The sequence below is a fragment of the Heptranchias perlo genome, chromosome 25 (assembly GCF_035084215.1).
Source record: "Heptranchias perlo isolate sHepPer1 chromosome 25, sHepPer1.hap1, whole genome shotgun sequence".
Classification (NCBI taxonomy): domain Eukaryota; kingdom Metazoa; phylum Chordata; class Chondrichthyes; order Hexanchiformes; family Hexanchidae; genus Heptranchias; species Heptranchias perlo.
This window is the reverse complement of record NC_090349.1, coordinates 6,116,689-6,140,561: the sequence shown is the minus strand read 5'-3', so window position 1 is coordinate 6,140,561 and position 23,873 is coordinate 6,116,689. Positions and strand designations below refer to the sequence as shown.

Sequence of the window (23,873 nt, the reverse complement as noted above, 5' to 3'; positions counted from 1 at the left end):
TTAATAATTATAAGGAGACTGAAGAGGATTACCTGAATCTGTGCAACTGAAAACGGATTCCGCTAGGTCGAAGAATTCATCGCCCAGGATGTTCATGTAGTTGAGATGAGTCACGTGAGTCAGACAATTTGTGGAGTCTTTGAAAAGCAAGTCACTTTCTCCATATTTCTGGGACTGGAAAAGCTGAAATTCAGAGTCAGAACTGACCCCAAAATGCTCCTGTTAATTGAGAATTAGACCATTAAACGGTGTTTCAGAGGGGAAAGAACTAGGATGGTAATAAATTGAGGGCAATGTGTTACCCATGTTTTTCATACATTGCAGCCGAGCTACTCATAGACGAGGCTGCTGGCTACCTGTCATCTCCGTAAGTGCCTGACTAGTGAAATATCCTGGCCGCGATTTCCTAGTGGCGCCTCATGATTCAAGAATGCCAGTGAGTTTAAAACCTGGATAATTGGAATTGTTAGCCTGGCTCAGCGGTAGCCATATCACCTCTGAATCAGAAGGTCATGGGTTCAAGCCTCATTTTAGGACTAATCTAGACTGAAACTGCAGTGCAGTACAGACGGAGTAGTGCTGATTTTCATTGTATCTCTTACCGCCCTCTGCCATGTTCTCTGACTCACTGGGAGCACCTCCACAGGAAATTCACTTCAATTTTTAGAAACCTATAGGAATAAATAGATTTGTAAATTCTTGCCAGAGACTGAAGAATAAAATGTAATTATCAACCTCAGCTCCTGGGAGGTGACAGGATAGAGCAGCTCATCCGATGGGAATCAGGCGGGTCCAATAAGGGGCGGGCGATCCACTCTGCCAGGTCACGGCCCAAGTGGTGATGGTGATATCTAAAGAGCCTAAACACACTAGCACTAATGTAACAAACACGTTACTGGGGTTAACCTCACTCCTGTGCACCTGCTCCCTTCTTTGCCGAATGAATGAGATTTTAGTTTGGTCAGTTGGGTGTGCAACATGTGTGAACATATCACCCTGTCTCTAATCCAAGTTACTGAGAAATCCACAGTGGTAGAGTTTCTGTTTGCCCGATATAGAGTGCACGCTCCCTCCACATGGGGCCACAGAGAACTTCAGTACAGGTTGGCAACAGTCAAGGTTTAGCAACCCCAAACTTGCAAAGGATTACTGCTGGAGTTTAAGCAGCTAAAACCATGCAAAGGGCATTGGTGAGCTGCCTGCTGCTTGTCTAGCCAGCACCAGCTTTCCCTTTACGGCATTAACTGTAGTGATACCTGGAGCTAAGTGGGAAGAATGCCAGTGACAGGATTGTCCCTCTAGGACGCAGTAATGAGCCAGGGTACCTGGTCAATCATCAACAGTGCTTTGGAGTACTGTGGACCTACTGGCTCAGAAATTGGAATATGAAATCTGCCATGGAGTCAAATCGACCCCAAATAGATCCCAATACCTTGCTTCCCAAGGAGGACAGAATGATCTGGCCAGTCTATGGAGCTCCACAATTGTGAATACAAGTGAAGAAAGGTACAAATTTTGTCTGATAATACTCCTGTGAAGTGACTTGGGACATTTTACTATGTGTGTAATTAAACAACTTGGTCAACAAGGGAAGTGAAAGGTAGTATAAAACGAAAAGAAAGGGTTTATACGAAGGCAAAGAACAGTAGAGATCCTGTGCACTGGGAGAGATATAAAGAACAGCAAAGGGATACAAAGAAAGTGGTAAGAGCCGCAAAAAGAGAATACGAGAAAAAGCTTGCGAGGGATATCAAGGACAACGCTAACGGTTTTTACAAATATATTAAGAGAAAGAGGATGATTAAGAGTAATGTGAGCCCCTTAATGACAGATGCAGGGGATACTGTAATTGGAAATCAGGAAATGGCAGACTTACTAAACAGCTACAGTACTTTGTGTTGAGTATTCACAGTAGAGGATGAGGATAATATACCAGAGATACAAGCAAAACTAAAAATAAATCAAGGGGAGGAACTAACTAGATTCAATACAAGTAAAAACATGATGATGGAGAAACTAATGAGATTAAAGATTGACAAATCTCCGATAGTTTCCACCCCAGGATATTAAAAGAAGTAGGTGAGGAAATTGTTGATGTGTTAGTCATGATCTTCCAAAACTCTCTCGATTCAGGAATTGTCCCCTTGGATTGGAAAATTGCCAATGTCACTCCACTATTTAAGAAGGGGAAGAGAGATAAACTAGGAAATTCTAGGCCTATTAGTCTAACATCAGTTTTGGGGAAGTTACTAGAATCTGTTATTATGGACAGAGTGACTGAGCATTTGGACAAATATGAGCTGATCAGAGAGAGCCAGCATGGATTTGTAAAGGGTAAGTCATGTCCAATGAACCTAATTGAATTTTTTGAGGCGGTAACTAACATGGTGGATAAGGGAGTGTCTATGGATGTTATTTATATGGACTTCCAGAAGGCATTCGACAAGGTTCCACATAAGAGACTGTTAACAAAAATGAGAGCACATGGAATTGGAGACAACCTATTAGCTAGTATAGAGAATTGGTTAGGAGGTAGGAAACAGAGAGTAGGGATAATGGATATGTACTCAAATTGGCAGGATGTGACTTGTGGTGTCCCCCAGGGATCTGTACTGGGACCTTAGCTTTTCACTATATTTATAATGACTTGGATGAAGGAATAGGGAGCCCTATATCTAAGTTTGCTGACAACATTAAGTTAGGTGGCACAGTAAATAGTGTAGATGGGAGCAGAAAATTGCAAAAGGACATTAATAAGAACATAAGAAATAGGACCAGGAGTAGATCATACAGTCCCTCGAACCTGCTCCGCCATTTAATAAGATCATGGCTGATCTTCGACCTCAACTCCACTTTCCTGCCCGATCCCCATATCCCTTGATTCCTCTAGAGTCCAAAAATCTATCTATCTCAGCCTTGAATATACTCAACGACTCACCATCTACAGCTCTCTGAGGTAGAGAAGTCCAAAGATTCACAACTCTCTGAGTGAAGAAATTCCTCCTCATCTCAGTCTTAAATGGCCGACCCCTTATCTTGTGACTATGTTCTAGACTCTCCAGCCAGGGAAAACAAACTCTCATCCTTTACCTTGTCAAGCCCCCTCAGAATCATATGTTTCAATGAGGTCACATCTCATTCTTCTAAACTCCAGAGAGTATAGGCCCATTCTACTCAACCTCTCCTCATAGGACAACCCTCTCATCCCAGGAATTAATCTAGTGAACCTTTGTTGCACCGCCTCTAAGGCAAGTATATCCTTCCTTAGATAAGGAGACCAAAACTGTACGCATCAAAGCCCCGTACAATTGTAGTAAGACTTCCTTAGTCTTGTACTCCAATCCCCTTGCAATAAAGGCCAACATGCCATTTGCCTTCCTAATTGCTTGCTGTACCTGCATGCTAACGTTTTGTGTTTCTTGTACCAGTATTTCTGGACAGGTAGATTAGATGAGTGATTGATAGATTAGGTGAGTGGACAAAACTGTGTCAGATGGAGTTCAACTTGGGAAAGTGTGAGGTCTTCCATTTTAGACCTAAGAAAGCTAGACCAGAGTATTTTTTAAATGGCAGGAAACTAGGAACTGTGGTTGAGCAGAGAGATTTCGGGGCCCTTGTACAGAAATCACTCAAAGCTAGAGGACATTTTCAAAAAAAAAATTTTAAAAAGCTAATGGAATGCTGGCCTTTATCTCAAGAGGGCTTGAATATAACGGAATGGGAGTTATGTTACACCTGGTCAGTGCTCTGGTTAGACCCCACCTGGAGAACTGCATTCAGTTCTGGGCAGTGCATCTCAGGAATGATATATTGGCATTGGAGGGGGTGCCGCGCAGAATGATACCGGGGCTAAAAGGGTTAAATTATGAGGACAGTTTGCATAGACTAGGCTTGTATTCCCATGAATATAGAAAATAATGGGTGATCAAATTGAGGTATTTAAGATGACTAAAGGAGTTGAAAGGGTAGGTGGAGAGAAACTATTTCCTCTGGTGGGAGTCTAGAACAAGGGAACATAATCTTAAAATTAGAGCTAGGTCGTTCAGGGGTGATGTCAGAAAGCACTTTGTCACACAAAGGGTAGCGGAAATGTGGAACTCTCTCCCCCAAAAAGCTGTTGAGGCTGGGGGTCAATTGAAAATTTCAAAACTGAGATTGATAGATTTTTGTTAGGCAAAGGTATTAAGAGTTACGGAACCAAGGAGGTTAGATGGAGTTAAGATACAGCTCAGCGTAACAGGCTCGATGGGCTGAATGGCCTCCTCCTGTTCCTATCTTCCTACTACGTTAAAGGGGCTGTATAAATGCCAGTTGTTGTTGTTGATAGGCTTAGATGAAGAAGGTCCTCATCCTTCCAAGTCTACCATCTGTCCGTCACAGCTTTAACATCCACCTGAGCAGGCAGACAGGACCTCGTTTAACAACTCTTAACGAGACCTCTGACAATGAAGCACGCCCTCTCTGTTGCCTGGTGAGTCTGCCTAGATTATGAGCTCAACTTCTTGTGTGGTTCTCAAAGTCACAACCTTCTGACCCCAAGATGTGTGAGACCTTCCCTGATGGTAGGCGGTAGTCCATAAATGTCAGCAACGCAAACCCTGCACTTCTGTTTCTATGGGAAAGCTGAGCGATCAGCCCAGCCTCAGCCAGGAAAATGGAGGCTAGTGGTATTCAGTGCTGCTGGGGCCGACAAGTGTCTTACCGCCCTTGGAGACATTTGTGCCACCTTTATATTATGGTACTGCCCCTGGGGGAAGCATCGCAATTGAGGATGAGCTAATTATTAGGATTTGACTTCATTCTAAAAATAATTCTTGCCCTTGTTAGGTCCCATGTGCCGTCTGTAGCAGTTTCCAATCTAAGATGGTGAGCAAGCAACTTCCTTTAAGCCTCTGTTAGTTAAGCCAACCACTGAGGGCAATGTGAGTGCAGCCAAGGTTCCCTTCTAGTAGTTGGAAAGAGGGGAAGTGCCTTACTTCAGCTCAGCACCTCCCCACAACAGCATGGCTTGGACCTTGAACCCAGCACGTGGAAATCATGGGATGAAGCTGCACCCTACTGCACTAGGATAAAGCATGTTCCTACCCCCTACACTGCCACTGGCCAACATGTTTTCTCTCCACAAGTGTCGTCTCCCAGTGCTGCCCCTTTTAACATCTTCAGCTATTAGTTTTGAAACTTTGAAACAGCTCTTCACACTACATTGTTCCCGTCCTTCTCAGTAGGGACTCAGAGAAGCTCTGAGAAAAAATATACACCACCAAAAAGACACAGACCTGGGATTTTATCAGGAAGTCGTAGATTTTCGTGGCAATGACAGACCTGGTCATCACGTTATTTGGAGGGATAGAGCCCAGGTTGCATTTCTCCCACTCTGTGACTGGGGCACGCTCTCCACCTGGACATAGCAACTCAAAGTCATCAGGACTCCAACCATCAGCCCATTCGCTTCTGCCCAGACCTGCACAGGAGACAGTCAATGGATCATTTTCAATACACATGGTTTCCTTTAGAAGTTTGGGAAGAATTTAAATTATTCTAAATCTGTGCTATTTGTAGCGAGCGCATCAACCTGTCCGCTACAAATAGAATCATACAGCGCAGGAGGAAGCCGTTCGGCCCATCATGCCTGTGCCGGCTCTTTGAAAGAGCTATCCAATTAGTCCCACTCCCCTTCTCTTTCCCCATAGCCATACGAATTTCTCCTTTTCAAGTATTTATCCAATTCCCTTTTGAAAATTCCCTTATTGAATCTGCTTCCACCGCCCTTTCTGGCAGTGCATTCTCGATCTTAACAACTCGCTGCGTTAAAAAAAAATCCTCGTCTCCCCTCTGGTTGCACAGAGAGAAAATTAAACTCCTTGTGGTCTTGGATCTCCACGGTGTTAATTTTGACCCAAATCTTTAAAGTGATATCAAATCTATCTACACCATGATTACAGGACCACAAATCTTCACCCACTTCCAATCAATTCACAATGGACGTATTCTTTAGCCACTGTCCCTATCAGAATGTCACCAACATTAGAGTGCTAACTTACTCTCTATGTTTTCCATTAAGTTGTGGTGCTCCAGGAAGGCAACATCTCCAAAGCTTTTCCCACTGGGATTCCCAACTAAACACCTGGAAAAACAACACAACAGTAACGGAACAACAGCAATCATTTTGGTTCTGAATTTCTTTAATGCAAATACATTTTTTTTTAACCCCCACATTTTCAACCCAACAATCAAACGTTCCATGTGACTGCTCAGACCTGCATGGCACTTGCACAGCTACGATAAAATGTTGTACGCTGCCTGACCTGCTGAGCTTCTCCAGCATTTTCTGTTTTTATTTCAGATTTCCAGCATCCGCAGTATTTTGCTTTTGATTTATTGTTTAATTCACGGCCCCTTCTCTCTCGGGAATGCCCACCTTGAAGAAGTTCTGCTCTTCTCTCAGACGGGATTTCCGTTTGTCTCTTTTACCTTGTTCACCTTCGTTGCTTTCTGTTTCTCCTCTCGTGTTTGGTCAGGTTTCTTCTAAAACTCGCTTTCACAGCCACATCGCCTTCCTCAGCAACTGTCTCTGGCTCCGACTTATTCCACGTGGATTCCAACTTAAATTCCACCCTTCATGTTTCGGATCCACCTGTGATTACAGATATCTCCATGATAATCAGCATTCCTCGAACTACTGCTCTCGCTGCTTCATGAGATCCACGCTCAACGCCACGTGCTGCCAGGTGCACGTTCTCGACCTCTCTCTCCAGCAGCACCGTCTCACTCTACTTCAGAGCTGTCCTGGTCCGCAGTTCCATTTCATCCTTCGCCTCATCCGGTGCTTTAACAAACAATTTTTTGTTTTCTTTTCAGGTTTCAAGGACTGCAAGTTTCAACAACTCTTAGATACCAACGCCCCTCCTGATCCTTCTTCCCCTTCATTTTCCTCTGACCCCATCCCTCCCTCCAATCTCACCCTTTGTCGTGTTTTCACTATCCCCTCTGACCTTCCCCTCTCTGACCCTGAATGATCAGTCCTCAGCAAAGGCCTTAGCTTCATCCCCTTACGCCCCCACCTCAAAGAATTTCGAGCTCGACACAATGCTGAGCTCTTCTTACGTTGCCTTCACCTCCGCGCCCACTTCTTTGGCCAGGAGTCTTCCGTCCACACAGCGGACCCTTTCACCCGTCTTCAGAATTCTCGTTCCACCTGGACCCCTCCCTCTGGCCTCTTACCCTCTCTTGATCTTTTCATTGTGAACTGCCAGCGTGACGTCGGCCGTCTCAATTTCCCCACTCCCTTCACTCACTCTAACCTACCTCCCTCTGAACTCGCAGAACTCCGTTCTCTCAGGTCCAACCCTGACACTGTCATTAAACCTGCTGACAAGGACGGTGCTGTTGTTGTTATTTGGCGAACAGACCCCTACCTGCGGAGGCTGAACGCCAATTCTCCGACACCTTCTCTTACCTCCACCTGGACCATGACCCCTTCACCGAACATCAAGCCATAGTTTCCCAGATCGTCACTGACCTCATCTCCTCTGGAGTTCTTCCCTCTACGGCCTCCAACCTCATAGTCCCCAACCCCACACAGCCTGCTTCCACTTCCTTCCCAAGATCCACAGGACTGTCCCAGTAGACCCATCATTCCAGCCTGTTCTTGCCCCACGGAACTTATTTCCTCCTATCTTGAATCTATTTTTTCTACCCTTGTCCAGTCTCTTCCAACCTACATCCACGACTCTTCTTACGCCCTCCGCCACTTCAACAGTTTCCAGTTCCCCAGCCCTAACCGTTTCCTTTTCACCATGGCGTCCAGTCCCTTTACACCTCCATCCCCCACCAGGATGGCCTGCAGGCCCTCCGCTTCCTCCTTGAACGGAGGCCCAACCAGTGCTCATCTACCACCACCCTCTTCCCTCTGGCTGAACTTGTTCTTACGTTGAACAACTTCTTCTTTGACTCCACTCACTTCCTCCAAGAACAAGGTGTCGCTATGGGAACCCAAATGGGTCCCAGCTATGCCTGCCTTTTTGTGGGATACGTGGAACATTTTTTGTCCCAGTCCTACTCAGGTCCCCTCCCTCACCTCTTTTTCCGGTACATTGATGACTGTATCGGTGTCTTTTCCTGCTCTCGCCTCAACCTAGAAAATTTCATCAACTTTGGCTCCAATTTCCACACTTCCCTCACCTTTACATGGACAATCTCCAACTCTTGCCTTCCCTTCCTCAACTTCTCTATCTCTATTTCTAGGGATAGGCTGTCAACCAATATCTATAATAAGCACACCGACTCCCACAGCTACCTTGATTACACTTCCTCCCATCCCGCTTCCTGTAAGGACTCTACTCCCTTCTCCCAGTTTCTCCATCTCCATCGCTTCTGTTCTGACGATACCATCTTCTGCACTAGTGCTTCCGCTATGTCTTTCTTTTACCTCAACCGACAATTCCCCTCCACTGTAGTGCCCTCGACCGTGTCCGTCCTATTTCCGGCACATCTGCCCTTACCCCTTCCCTTCCCTCCCAGAACCATGATAGGATCCCCTTATCCTCACCTTCCACCACATCAGCTTCCACGTTCAACGTATCATCCTCCGTCATTTCCGCCACCTCCAGCGTGATCCCATTACCAAACACATCTTCCCCTCCCCTCCCAGCATTCCGAAGGGACCGCTCCCTCCGTAACAACTTGGTCCACTCTTCCATTGCCCCCAACACCCGCTCTTCTCCCCACGGCAACTTCCCACGCGAGCGCAGGAGATGCAACACTTGCTCTTTCACCTCCTCTCTTCCCACCGTCCGGGGCCTCAAACACTCCTTCCAGGTGAAACAGCGGTTCACTTGTACTTCTTTCAATTTAGTATACTGTATTCGCTGCTCACAATGCAGTCTCCTCTACATTGGGGAAACCAAACGCAGATTGGGTGATCACTTTGCTGAACACCTCCACTCTGTCCGCAAGCGTGACCCTGACCTGCCGGTCGCTTGCCATTTTAATTCCCCTTCCCATTCCTACTCTGATCTCTCTGTCCTCGGCCTCTTACACTGTACCAATGAAGCTCATCGTAAGTTCGAGGAACAGCACCTCATCTTTCGTTTTGGCCTTTACAACCTTCCAGACTCAACATTGATTTCAATAACTTCAGATCATAATCACTGCTCCCATTTTTTCAGTCAGCAGGTGCTGGTAATGGTTCTGCTGCTGCCATTTACAGCTGCTACTGAACAATCTTTTGTTTCTTAACCTGTCCCATTCCCACCCACCTTGCCTTGCACCATCATCCCTTTTGTCATTAATCACTCTTGCCCTCCACCCTATCACAGACTTTCCCATTTATTCTTTCCTCCCCCCCCCTCCCCCCTTCCTTTCCCTGGCTCTGTACTTGCTCAAAAACTTTAACTCTTTTAACATCTTCCAGTTCTGACGAAAGGTCTTCAACCTGAAATGTTAACTCTGTTTCTTACTCCACAGATGTTGCCTCACTTGCTGAGTATTTCCAGCATTTTCTGTTTTTATTTTGTATTTATATAGTTCCTTTCACAATTTCAGCACGTCCCAAAGTGCTTTACAGCCAAGTGTAACCATTTGAAGTGTAACCATTGTTGTAATGTAGGAAACGTGGCAGCCAAATTGCGCACAGCAAGGTCCCACAAACAGCAATGTGATAATGACCAGATAATCTGTTTTTTAATGATGTTGGTTGGGGGATAAATATTGGCCAGGACATTGGGGAGAACTCTCCTGCTCTTCTTCAAATAGTGTCTTGGGATCTTTTACGTCCACCTGAGAGGGCAGACGGGGCTTCGGTTTAACGTCTCATCCGAAAGAGTTTGTAATGTCTTCAGTTTTGATGCCAGGCGTCTCGCTCCATTTTGCACAGGTGACTGTGGAGTTGATGCCGCACTCTAAAAGTCTGAGGTGCGGGGGCCGGGGGGTCCATGGAGGCAGGCAGCTCCCTCAACAGCGCCGGGCTGAGGTCTGGGCCAATTCAACTCACATCTTTGAGGTCGGACCCTCGATGGAAATCATTACCTGATCCTGGTGTTCCAATTTAGGATTTATCCTCCGATGAGGCAACAGAACCATGGAATTCAAATAGGCCAAATAAGCCAAAATAGGATTGAGTTGTCTGTGTTTTGTGGGGCAGGTTCCCAGGACTGGTGATTCACATATCAGCGATAGTTTGGACACCCCATTCTAAAGTGTCCCTATTGTTTTTTAAGGCTCCTTTGAACCTCCTTATTTAACCACTTTACTCACTACATCTTTCCTTCAACCAAATATGCTTCCTTTCATAATCTCGTAAAATAGTTTTAAATATGTTCCTTTTTTCCATTGTTGTTTTATGTTGTTAGGGGTTGGAATACAAAAATGAGGAAGTGATGCTCCAGTTGTACAGAGGCTTTGCTCAGACGCCATCTGGAGCACTGTGTTCAGTTCTGTGCACCGAGCCTCAGGAAGGATTTATTGGCCTTGGAGGGGGTACAATGTAGATTTACCAGAATGATACCAGGGCTTAAAGAGTTAAATTACAAGGCCAGGTTGCATAAACTTGACTTATATTCCCTTGAGGTTAGAATGTTGAGGGGCGATCTAATCAAGGTATTTAAAAAGATAAAGGCATTCGATAGTGGAGATATAAAGAAACTATTTCCTCTGATGGGGGAATCCAAAACAAGGGGGCGCAATCTTAAAATTAGAGCCAGGCCATTCAGGAGTGAAATTAGGAGGTACTTTTTATATAGAATTACATAGAATTTACAGCATAGAAACAGGCCATTCGGCCCAACAGGTCTATGCTGGTGTTTGTGCTCCACACGAGTCTCCTTGCTCCTTATTTTATCTCACTCTATCAACATATCCTTCTATTCCTTTCTTCCTCATGTACTTATCTAGCTTCCCCTTATATGGGCTATTCGCCTCAACCACTCCATATGGTAGCGATGGCCACATTCTCACCACTCTTTTTCACACAAAGGTTAGTGGAAATCTGGAACTCTCTCCTCAAAAAGGCTGTGTAGTTGGGTTAATTGAAATTTTCATGACTGAGATCGAGTTGAGTTTTGTTAGGTGAGGGTATCAAAGGATATGGAGCAACGGTGGGTAAATGGAGTTGAAGTACAAATCAGCCATGATCTAATTAAATGAAGGAATAGGCTTGAGGGCATTGGCCTACTTCTGTTCCTATGTTCTAAATATGGTTTCTCAATCAATTTTCCGTGAAGTTTTTTGCAAAGCCCAAAGTGTCCTCTTCCACTATTATTGTTCCTGGGCTTCACGGTCACAGATCGAATCTAACTTTATAATCACCGCGAAGGTCTGAGCTTCACTTCATTTGTTGCTCTTAGTTTCTCTCCTCTCCTAAAATCCTTTTGACCTGCGATTCGATGGATGCCAGCAGCTATCTAGTGCCTCACCCATCAGTCATTCATCTGGGAGCTTAAACAGTATGTCAACGGGCCTCAGGAATTGGACAGCCAATACAGCAGAGGCTGAACCTGTACCCATCCAATGTCCACGTTAGAGTGTGGGGGGGGGGTGTCACAGGATAGTGTTCATGATTGGGAACTCCGGTTGATTTTCCCCCCTCCCTAACTTGGGGCTCTGAGGCCAATGTTAGGGCCCAAACAGCTGACCGGCTGAGATCAGGACTCTAACTTGGGACCTCCCTGCACTGAGTGGTTATTTACTTAATATGAATGTTTTACAGACAAACTTCATCAGTTTACGCAGTGCAATACTTACCGCAGGGCACCCATATTGCCATAGTAAAGTTCGTCATGGTTTGCTGCACATCTCTGATTGGATGATTTTATCCCAGCTTCCTCCCTTCCAATGCAGACTTTACAAAGTTTGCCTTTGCCGTTCACTCCTGGCATACAGCCTTTGCGGAAGTAATTTGTATATGCTAGAAATCAGCGGGAGAAAATTATACTACAATAAATCCACAACGTACGAAGTTCAAGTGCATGAGTATTCACTTAGTTCTGTTCAAATGAGGATGCCTTCAAGCTCCAAGTCTACTCTTCTGCAGGTGACTGTACCAGAAATTCTTCACAGTTCCCACTGTGTGCTGAGTGACCTCAAGGGCTAAAAGGGGCAAAAATCATCCAGCACTCGCACTCCTAGTGCCATCCAGGGACCTCCGCCACTGGAAGTAACTGCCTGTGGATGTCATGATCATATGTCATTCACCATGATGATTCCCACAGATGATCCCAGAGACTGGGATGTTATAGCTATTACTGAAACATGGCTAAGGGAGGGGCAGGACTGGCAGCTCAATGTTCCAGGGTACAGATGCTATAGGAAAGATAGAGCAGGACGTAAGAGAGGAGGGGGAGTTGCGTTCTTGATTAGGGAGAACATCACGGCAGTAGTGAGAGGGGATATATCCGAGGGTTCGCCCACTGAGTCTATATGGGTAGAACTGAAAAATAAGAAGGGAGAGATCACTTTGATAGGATTGTACTACAGACCCCCAAATAGTCAACGGGAAATTGAGGAGCAAATATGTAAGGAGATTACAGACAGCTGCAAGAAAAATAGGGTGGTAATAGTAGGGGACTTTAACTTTCCCAACATTGACTGGGACAGCCATAGCATTAGGGGCTTGGATGGAGAGAAATTTGTTGAGTGTATTCAGGAGGAATTTCTCATTCAGTATGTGGATGGCCCGACTAGAGAGGGGGCAAAACTTGACCTCCTCTTGGGAAATAAGGAAGGGCAGGTGACAGAAGTGTTAGTGAGGGATCACTTTGGGACCAGTGATCATAATTCCATTAGCTTTAAGATAGCTATGGAGAATGATAGGTCTGGCCCAAAAGTTAAAATTCTAAATTGGGGAAAGGCCAATTTTGATGGTATTAGACAGGAACTTTCAGAAGTTGATTGGGAGAGTCTGTTGGCAGGCAAAGGGACGTCTGGTAAGTGGGAGGCTTTCAAAAGTGTGTTAACCAGGGTTCAGGGTAAGCACATTCCTTATAAAGTGAAGGGCAAGGCTGGTAGAAGTAGGGAACCTTGGATGACTCGGGAGATTGAGGCCCTAGTCAAAAAGAAGAAGGAGGCATATGACATGCATAGGCAGCTGGGATCAAGTGGATCCCTTGAAGAGTATAGAGATTGCCGGAGTAGAGTTAAGAGAGAAATCAGGAGGGCAAAAAGGGGACATGAGATTGCTTTGGCAGATAAGGCAAAGGAGAATCCAAAGAGCTTCTACAAATACATAAAGGGCAAAAGGGTAACTAGGGAGAGAGTAGGGCCTCTTAAGGATCAACAAGGTCATCTATGTGCGGAACCACAAGAGACGGGTGAGATCCTAAATGAATATTTCACATCGGTATTTACGGTTGAGAAAGGCATGGATGTTAGGGAACTTGGGGAAATAAATAGTGATGTCTTGAGGAGTGTACATATTACAGAGAGGGAGGTGCTGGAAGTCTTAACGCGCATCAAGGTAGATAAATCTCCGGGACCTGATGAAATGTATCCCAGGACGTTATGGGAGGTTAGGGAGGAAATTGCGGGTCCCCTAGCAGAGATATTTGAATCATCGACAGCTACGGGTGAGGTGCCTGAGGATTGGAGGGTAGCAAATGTTGTGCCTTTGTTTAAGAAGGGCGGCAGGGAAAAGCCTGGGAACTACAGACCGGTGAGCCTGACATCTGTAGTGGGTAAGTTGTTAGAGGGTATTCTGAGAGACAGGATCTATGGGCATTTGGAGAGGCAGGGACTGATTAGGGACAGTCAGCATGGTTTTGTGAGAGGAAAATCATGTCTCACAAATTTGATTGAGTTTTTTGAAGGGGTAACCAAGAAGATAGATGAGGGCTGTGCAGTAGACGTGGTCTACATGGACTTTAGCAAAGCCTTTGACAAGGTACCGCATGGTAGGTTGTTACATAAGGTTAGATCTCACGGGATTCAAGGTGAGGTAGCCAATTGGATACAAAATTGGATTGACGGCAGAAGACAGAGGGTGGTTGTAGAGGGTTGTTTTTCAAACTGGAGGCCTGTGACCAGCGGTGTGCCTCAGGGATCGGTGCTGGGTCCGCTGTTATTTGTTATTTATATTAATGATTTGGATGAGAATTTAGGAGGCATGGTTAGTAAGTTTGCAGATGACACCAAGATTGGTGGCATTGTGGACAGTGAAGAAGGTTATCTAGGATTGCAACGGGATCTTGATAAATTGGGCCAGTGGGCCGATGAATGGCAGATGGAGTTTAATTTAGATAAATGTGAGGTGATGCATTTTGGTAGATCGAATCGGGCCAGGACCTACTCCATTAATGGTAGGGCGTTGGGGAGAGTTATAGAACAAAGAGATCTAGGAGTACAGGTTCATAGCTCCTTGAAAGTGGAGTCACAGGTGGACAGGGTGGTGAAGAAGGCATTCAGCATGCTTGGTTTCATTGGTCAGAACATTGAATACAGGAGTTGGGATGTCTTGTTGAAGTTGTACAAGACATTAGTAAGGCCACACTTGGAATACTGTGTACAGTTCTGGTCACCCTATTATAGAAAGGATATTATTAAACTAGAAAGAGTGCAGAAAAGATTTACTAGGATGCTACCGGGACTTGATGGTTTGACTTATAGGGAGAGGTTGGATAGACTGAGACTTTTTTCCCTGGAGAGTAGGAGGTTTAGGGGTGATCTTATAGAAGTCTATAAAATAATGAGGGGCATAGATAAGGTAGATAGTCAAAATCTTTTCCCAAAGGTAGGGGAGTCTATAACGAGGGGGCATAGATTTAAGGTGAGAGGGGAGAGATACAAAAGGGGGTCCAGAGGGGCAATTTTTTCACTCAAAGGGTGGTGAGTGTCTGGAACGAGCTGCCAGAGGCAGTAGTAGAGGCGGGTACAATTTTGTCTTTTAAAAAGCATTTGGACAGTTACATGGGTAAGATGGGTATAGAGGGATATGGGCCAAGTGCAGGCAATTGGGACTAGCTTAGTGGTATAAACTGGGCGACATGGACATGTTGGGCCGAAGGGCCTGTTTCCATGTTGTAAACTTCAATGATTCTATGATTCTATGATTCTATGATTCCCTTCATCGTCACTGGGTCAAAATCCTGGAACTCCTTACCTAACAGCACTGTGGGAGAACCTTTACCATACGGACTGCAGTGGTTCAAGAAGGCAGCTCATCACCACCTTCTCTAGAGCAATTAGGGATGGACAATAAATGCTGGCCTTGCCAGCAACGCCCACATCCCATGAATGAATTTTTAAAAAGTTCAATAGCCTGCCAAGACCCACTGCCTGGGCTTGGGCATAGAGAATGGGCAATTGGGCGAGGTACTCGAGGGTGGCCAGAAGCTGTGGGACTCCAGCTTAGGGTTGACAACTCTGGTTGGAAGTATTCCTTGAGGTTACATCTCATGACCTCCCGCCTCTACCGGCAGTCCAACGCCCTTTTTCCCATGTCCAATAATTTTATTCTGCCAATGGCAGAATCAACCCTAGAATTGAAAGTGTGTGAGGAACTCACTGTGTGAGTGTGTGTGAGGAACTCACTGTGTGAGTGTGTGTGAGGAACTCACTGTGTGAGTGTGTGTGAGGAACTCACTATGTGAGAATGTATGAAGAACTCACTATGTGAGTGTGAGGAACTCACTATGTCAGAATGTATGAGGATCTCACTATGTGAGTGTGAGGAACTCACCATGTGAGTGTGAGGAACTCACTTTGTGAGTGCATGTGAGGAACTCGCTATGTGAGTGTGAGGAACTCACTTTGTGAATGTGTGTGAGGAACTCACTATGTGAGAATGTACGAAGAACTCTCTACGTGAGTGTGAGGAGCTCTCTACGTGAGTGTGAGGAGCTCTCTACGTGAGTGTGAGGAGCTCTCTACGTGAGTGTGAGGAGCTCTCTACGTGAGTGTGTGTGAGGAACTCTCTGTGAATGTGTGTGAAAAACTCACTATGTGTGAATGTGTGAGGAACTCACTGTGTGAGAATGTTTGAGAAGTCACTATGTGAGTGTGCAAGTAAGTGACTATGTGAGAATGTATGAGAAGTCACTATGTGAGTATGTGAGGAACTCACAATGTGAGAGTGAGGAACTCACAATGTGAGAGTGAGGAACTCACTATGTGAGAGTGAGGAACTCACTATGTGAGAGTGAGGAACTCACTATGTGAGAGTGAGGAACTCACTATGTGAGAGTGAGGAACTCAGTGTCAGTGTGTGAGGAACTCACTACATGTGAATGTATGAGGAAGACACTATATGAGTGTGTGAGGAAGACACTATGTGAGTGTGTGAGGAAGACACTATGTGAGTGTGTGAGGAAGACACTATGTGAGTGTGTGAGGAAGACACTATGTGAGTGTGAGAGGAAGTCATTTTGTGAGTGTGTGTGAGGAAGTCACTACGTGATTGTGTGTGAGGAACTCACTATGAGAGTGTGTGAGGAACTCACTATGAGAGTGTGAGGAATTCACTATGTGAGTGTGACGAATTCACTATGTGAGAGTGTGTGACGAACTCACTGTGTGACAGAATGAGGGACTCACTGTGTGAGTGTGTGAGGAACTCACTAGGTGAGAGTGTGTGATGAACTCACTATGTGAGTGTGAGGAATTCACTATGTGAGAGTGTGTGAGGAACTCACTATGTGTGAGTGTGTGAGGAACTCACTATGTGTGAGTGTGTGAGGAACTCACTATGTGAGAGTGTGTGAGGAACTCACTATGTGAGAGTGTGAGGAACTCACTACGTGAGAGTGTGAGGAACTCACTACGTGTGAGTGTGTGAGGAACTCACTACGTGTGAGTGTGTGAGGAACTCACTATGTGAGAGTGTGAGGAACTCACTATGTGAGAGTGTGAGGAACTCACTACGTGAGAGTGTGTGAGGAACTGTGCTAGACATTCTATGTCATTCTCTGAACTCACTCTAATTGAGAGTGGGTGAAGAACTCACTATGTGTGAGTGTGTGAGGAGCTCACTATGTGTGAGTGTGTGAAGAACACACTATGTGAGTGTGTGAGGAACTCATTGTGTTGATGGGGTTAGATGAAGTAGGGAGGGAGGAGGCTCGTGTGGAGCATAAACGCCGACATACCGGTTGGGACGAATGGCCTGTTTCTGTGCTGTACATTCTATGTGATTCTATGTAATTCTATGAACTCACTCTAACTGAGAGTGTGTGAGGAACTCACTATGTGATTGTGTGAGGAATTCACTACGTGAGTGTGCGTGAGGAACTCACTGTGTGTGAGCAACTCATTGCTTTGAGAGCAACTCACTGTGCGTGAGGAATTCACTACATGAATGTGTGTGAGGAACTCATTATTTGAGAGAATGAGAGACTTACTATTTGAGAGTGTGTGAGGAACGCACTGTGTGAGAGTGTGAGGAACGCACTGTGTGAGAGTGTGAGGAACGCACTGTGTGAGAGTGTGAGGAACGCACTGTGTGAGAGTGTGAGGAACGCACTGTGTGAGAGTGTGAGGAACGCACTGTGTGAGAGTGTGAGGAACGCACTGTGTGAGAGTGTGAGGAACGCACTGTGTGAGAGTGTGAGGAACGCACTGTGTGAGAGTGTGAGGAACGCACTGTGTGAGAGTGTGAGGAACGCACTGTGTGAGAGTGTGAGGAACGCACTGTGTGAGAGTGTGAGGAACGCACTGTGTGAGAGTGTGAGGAACGCACTGTGTGAGAGTGTGAGGAACGCACTGTGTGAGAGTGTGTGAGGAACGCACTGTGTGAGAGTGTGTGAGGAACGCACTGTGTGAGAGTGTGTGGGGAATGCACTATGTGAGAGTGTGTGAGGAACTAATTGTGTGAGTGCAACTCACTATGTGACTCACTCTAACTCACTCTATGAACTCACTCTAACTGAGAGTGAGTGTGTGAGGAATGCACAAAGTGTGAATGTTTGAGGAGCTCACTATGTGAGTTTGTGAGGAACTCACTATGTGGGAGTGTGTGAGGAACTCACTATATGAGAGTGAGAGAGGAACACACTATGTGGGAGTCTGTGAGGAATTCACTATGTGAGTGTGAGGAACTCACTATATGAGGGTGTGTGAGGAACTCACTATATGAAGGTGTGTGAGGAATTCATTATGTGAGTGTGTGAGGAACTCACTATGTGAGAGTGTGTGAGGAACTCACCATGAGAGTGTGTGAGGAATTCACTATGTGAGAGTGTGTGAGGAATTCACTATGTGAGAGTGTGTGAGGAACTGTGCTTTACATTCTATGTTATTCTCTGAACTCACTCTAATTGAGAGTGGGTGAAGAACTCACTATGTGAGTGTGTGAGGAATTCACTACGTGAGAGTATGTGAGGAACTCACTAAGAGAGCGTAAGAGGAACTCACTATATGAGAGAATGAGGGACTCACTATGTTGGAGTGTGGGAGGAACTCACTATGCGAGTGCGAGGAACTCACTATGCGAGTGCGAGGAACTCACTATGCGAGTGCGAGGAAAGCACTATGTGAGAGTGTGCGAGGGACTCACTATGTGAGAGTGTGCGAGGGACTCACTATGTGAGAGTGTGCGAGGGACTCACTATGTGAGAGTGTGCGAGGGACTCACTATGTGAGAGTGTGCGAGGGACCCACTATGTGAGAGTGTGCGAGGAATTCACTATGTGAGTGTGTCCACAAGGCTGATGGCTCTCTTTAACATTTATTTTCTCCACAGCTGTGTGGTGCTGACCGCTCTTACCTTTGTTAATATTGCAGATATCAGTGCTGTTTGGATTGGATCTGATGGTGTACTTTGTTAACAGAAGCCACCCCGCTGGGCTGTACATGTGGCCATGACAGCTTCGCCTTCCCGCTAGATTAAATATGTTCTCACTTCGGGAAGCCTTCTTCACCACAGCGACCGCGTACACCGGAGGCAGAACTGGAACAGGATCATACGGTACAGCACGTGGGTAAATGAAGTTACCTAACGACCACTGTACTTCAGCAAGTTCTTCATTGTACACAAGCGGTGTGATGTGATGAGGAGATACAGTCCCCACTACTTACACCGTCTGCTCATATCCCGGACAGCCGCCTATATCGGGCGAATGGTGCTGACCATTTGCCATCACCATTGGCGTCAATTACAAAGGGGCCGCTTGAAACATATTAAGCACGCCGACTATTTTGGACGGTTCAAGCAACTATTCATACTATTCATTTAAGTGCGATCACTTTAGTGACGAGTCTGTCATTGTCCTTTCATGATTTCTGTGACTTCAGCCAGGCAGCCCCGCCGTCTCCGGCCTCACCCCCTCGGGCCCCCTCCCCCTCGGTCCCCCTCCCCCTCGGTCCCTCCCTTCCCTACCCGAGTTTCCTCCCCCACCCTCCCGGTCTCTCCCCCGCCCACCCCAGGTCCTCCCCCTTCCCCTCTGGGTCACCCCCACCCCTCCCAGTTCACCACTGGGCCCTGTCTGGTCCGGCCCCCACCTCGATCGCCCTCTCCCCCCAGTTCCCCCTCCCCCCACCCCCAGGTCCCCTGGTCCCTCCCTCCACCCAGTAAATATAAAGGTGTTTACAAGTGGGATACACACTATACCTTCTGCCTCAAAGTGAGCCTCTCCATTATTCCCATTGGCTGTTGTACATTTCCCCCCTGGAACACAAAACACATATTGAAATGACTGGAATAACATTTAGATTAGATACATCCAAAAGAAAGATTTACATGTGATTTACAATATTGCTGCATTGAAGGTGCTGTTCGTGTGAACATACTTGTTAACCCAGATCACACATAGGCGAGTGTTTCATGACAAATACCATCATTAAGTGATCTCTGCATAGAAACAGAGGCACGGAAATTCTTGGGGCTGAGGAGGGCAATTTTGCAGTGCACTAGAGGGGAAGGGTATGTGGGACGGAACCCAGATCCATCAGGGTTCTGCCCCTTTTTCTATACATGGAATAGTATAACTCCAGCACTCACATATAGCTTACTGACCCAAGGAGTCACATGGCGAGTAGATGTAAATGGCAGCTCAATTCACAACATGACCTGCACTTGGGGCTTTCTCAGCACATCATCTTAAATTAAACTGATACGCAGGTCACTACCTTATTCGAAGCAGCACATTAATATCCGTTTTGGATTCAGTGCCTCTCTACTGGAATTTTATTGCCATTTTCTGTAGCTGTATGTAAAGATGCAGTACGGGAATCATAGTCTAAGAATGTGTAATCTGTGCTACACCTAACCTGATATTCTTGATATTGATCCTGGATGCACGTCATAGTCTTTTCTCCATTACTTCTATCCTTCAACTCAATTATTGCAAGATTCGCCAGCACTTGTTATGATCAGGAATGCACTGCCTGAACGGACGGTGGAAGCATGTTCAATAGTAATTTTCAAAAGGTTAACTGGATGTATACTTGAAGGGGAAAAAATCTGCAGGACTATGGGGAAAGAGCAGGGGAGTGAGACTAATTGGACAGCTCTTTCAAACAGCCAGCACAGGCACAATGGGTCGAATGGCCTCCTTCTGTGCTGTATGTTTCTATAATTCTATGATGCTAAGATTCTATTTCTTTGCAATGAAAGAGGACGCCAAATAGACATGGTTACTTACCATAATATTCAGTCACTACAGGAACAAGGCCGCAGTTCCCAGCAATGTAAGCATGAGTTGCATCAAGAGAGGCAGCATCCACCTCGTCCCTCTTCAAAATAAAAATAAATTCTGTTGTTAGGCTTTCATGAGGCTGATCCCTGCGGTTAAAGGATTGGGTCTGAGGAAAGATCAGAGGGACTTAGGCTTTTCAGCCTTGAAAGGAGTGACTAAGGAGCTACCTCATGAGATAGTATATGGAACAGAAATTTCACATCCAGAACATTACTTCAACCTAAAGCATGATAGTACGATGGGTTGTGGGGGGAGGGTTCAAACTGGTGAAAGGCAAATTTAGGGCTGATGTCAGGAGGTTCCTCTTCACACAAAGAGCAGTCAACACTTGGTATGGACTTCTGTATGAGGTAGTGGAGGTAGAAACCTTGAGCCTTCGGGAGGCTTTAAAGGAGGGATGAGTGACAATGGGCCAAACGGCCTTATCTCTAACTTGTGATCTATGCACAACTATTTTGTTTTACTGGGTGTAAATGTATGGCAATATATTATTTTACATAGAAATGATCTGCAAAAAATATACTTTATCTTCTACTCATGCCCAATTTTCTCCCATTCACTCCTAAAGGTATTGCCTCAAGTTGGGCTATGATTCTGTGGGTTATGCCTCATGTTGGGCTATGGATCTGTGGGTTATGCCTCATGTTGGGCTATGGATCTGTGGGTTATGCTTCATGTTGGGGTATGGTTCTGTGGGTTATGCTTCATGTTGGGGTATGGTTCTGTGGGTTATGCCTCATGTTGGGGTATGGTTCTGTGGGTTATGCCTCATGTTGGGGTATGGTTCTGTGGGTTATGCTTCATGTTGGGGTATGGTTCTGTGGGTTATGCTTCATGTTGGGGTATGGTTCTGTGGGTTATGCCTCATGTTGGGGTATGGTTCTGTGGGTTATGCCTCATGTTGGGCTATGGATCTGTGGGTTATGCTTCATGTTGGGGTATGGTTCTGTGGGTTATGCCTCATGTTGGGCTATGGATCTGTGGATTATGCTTCATGTTGGGGTATGGTTCTGTGGGTTATGCTTCATGTTGGGGTATGGTTCTGTGGGTTATGCCTCATGTTGGGCTATGATTCGGTGGGTTATGCCTCATGTTGGGCTATGGATCTGTGGGTTATGCTTCATGTTGGGCTATGGATCTGTGGGTTATGCTTCATGTTGGGGTATGGTTCTGTGGGTTATGCCTCATGTTGGGCTATGATTCTGTGGGAGCTGCCTCATGTTGGGCTATGGTTCTGTGGGAGCTGCCTCATGTTGGGGTATGGTTCTGTGGGTTATGCCTCATGTTGGGCTATGGTTCTGTGGATTATGCCTCATGTTGGGCTATGGATCTGTGGATTATGCCTCATGTTGGGCTATGGTTCTGTGGGAGCTGCCTCATGTTGGGGTATGGTTCTGTGGGAGCTGCCTCATGTTGAGGTATGGTTCTGTGGGTTATGCCTCATGTTGGGCTATGGATCTGTGGGTTATGCTTCATGTTGGGGTATGGTTCTGTGGGTTATGCCTCATGTTGGGGTACGGTTCTGTGGGTTATGCTTCATGTTGAGGTATGGTTCTGTGGGTTATGCCTCATGTTGGGGTATGGTTCTGTGGGAGCTGCCTCATGTTGAGGTATGGTTCTGTGGGAGCTGCCTCATGTTGGCACGCAAAGGGCAGCTTATCGGAACATAACAGGTGCACTGTGAGTTATTTTCCATCAGGTATATCAGATCACCTTGAAAAGGGTGCAGAGGAGAATTACTAGAATGGTATCAGGGATGAGGGACTTCAGTTACGTGGAGAGACTAGAGAAGCTGGAGATGTTCTCCTTATAACAGAGAAGGTTAAGAGGACATTTAATGGAGGTATTCAAAATCATGAAGGGTTTTGATAGAGTAATTAAGAATAAACTGTTTCCATTGGCAGAAGGGTCAGTAACCAGAGGACACAGATTTAAGGTAATTGGCAAAAGAACCAGAGGCAACTTGAGGAGAATTTTTTTTACACAGCAAGTTGTTATGGTCTGGAATGCACTGCCTAAAGGGTGGTGGAGGTAGAGTCAATGGTAACTTTCAAAAGGGAATTGGATAAATACTTTAAGGGCAAAAATTTGCAGGGCTAAGGAGAAAGAGCAGAGGAATGGGACTAATTGGATAGCTCTTTCACAGATCCGGCACAGGCACAATGGGCCGAATGACCTCCTTCTGTATTGCATCATTCTATGGTTCTATGATCATCCTATACTTCACAGACAGATACCCTGTAATCCAAAAAAATGACCACATCTTCGTACCTCAGCAATTAACCATTACAGCAGACACAACTGAAAGAGACAGTACTTGCAGCCTACTCTCTTGCATCTGTCACCCAAAAGCATCAAAATGGTTCTAACCAAAGTCACAAATGACATCCTCTGTGACTGTGACCATGGTGTACTATCTCTCCTCGTCCTCTTAGACCTCTTTGCAGCCTTTGACACACCATCCAATTCTAACACCTATTCTCCATCGTCCAGCTCAGTGTGATTGCCCTTACTTGGATTCCTCTCTTACCTATGAAATCGTAGCCAGAATATCTCCAGCAATGGCTTTTCTTCCTGCCCCTGCAACTTTTCCTCCAGAGTCCCCAAGGATTTATACTTGGTCCCCTCCTCTTTCAAAAACAACAACACCAACTTGCATTTATATAGCGCCGCTAACGTAGTAAAATATCCCAAAGCACTTTACAGCAGCATTATCAGACGAAATTCCAGAGCTTAGGGCCATGGCAGCTGAAGGCACGGCCACCAACGGTGGAGCGATGAAAATAGGGGATGCGCAAGAGGCCAGAATTGGAGGAGGGCAGAGGTACAGAGGGTTGTAGAGCTGGAGGAGGTTGCAGAGATAGCCGAGGTGGGGGCGAGGGGGGGGAAGAAAAAAAATTGGATAAGGTCTATTATTGGGCGTAGGTAGCGCGATCCGCTATTAACCCACGCCCAATGGCCCCTGCGCAGGCAGGACGAGAACTTCGTCCGGCCTCAGTACTCACCTTCAAGCAGCATTGAAAAGTAGGCCTTACACGATGATTGAAGTAAATGCGCACTTTCCACCAGCAGGGGGAGCCTCGATCTCTTAAAGGGAGAATGTCTCTTAAAATCTCTTAAAGGTAGCCAGTACCTGTTATTTGCTAAAAATAACAGTCTGCTGTCTGCACGGAGTCTAAACGGAGATCAGACATCGCACACGTAAAACACAGATGCAGGTCCCGTTCCAATGTTTGCAAACTGATGAGTTATGTT

The 23,873-nt window shown here is 45.8% G+C and overlaps 1 protein-coding gene across 2 annotated transcripts in view; it reads right to left on the bottom strand.

The window, feature by feature from the left end:
• The window catches only part of sxph (saxiphilin), a 103,174-nt gene that overhangs the window by 1,485 nt on the left and 77,816 nt on the right, over positions 1–23,873 (bottom strand). For both annotated transcript variants that reach the window (XM_068006273.1, XM_068006272.1), the window contains 7 exons: positions 20,565–20,655; positions 19,532–19,588; positions 18,689–18,871; positions 11,740–11,902; positions 6,042–6,124; positions 5,277–5,461; positions 33–219 (listed from right to left, as the gene is read on the bottom strand). In XM_068006273.1, coding sequence (XP_067862374.1) covers positions 33–219; positions 5,277–5,461; positions 6,042–6,124; positions 11,740–11,902; positions 18,689–18,871; positions 19,532–19,588; positions 20,565–20,655 — 949 coding nt within the window. The remainder of the gene's footprint in view (positions 1–32; positions 220–5,276; positions 5,462–6,041; positions 6,125–11,739; positions 11,903–18,688; positions 18,872–19,531; positions 19,589–20,564; positions 20,656–23,873) is intronic.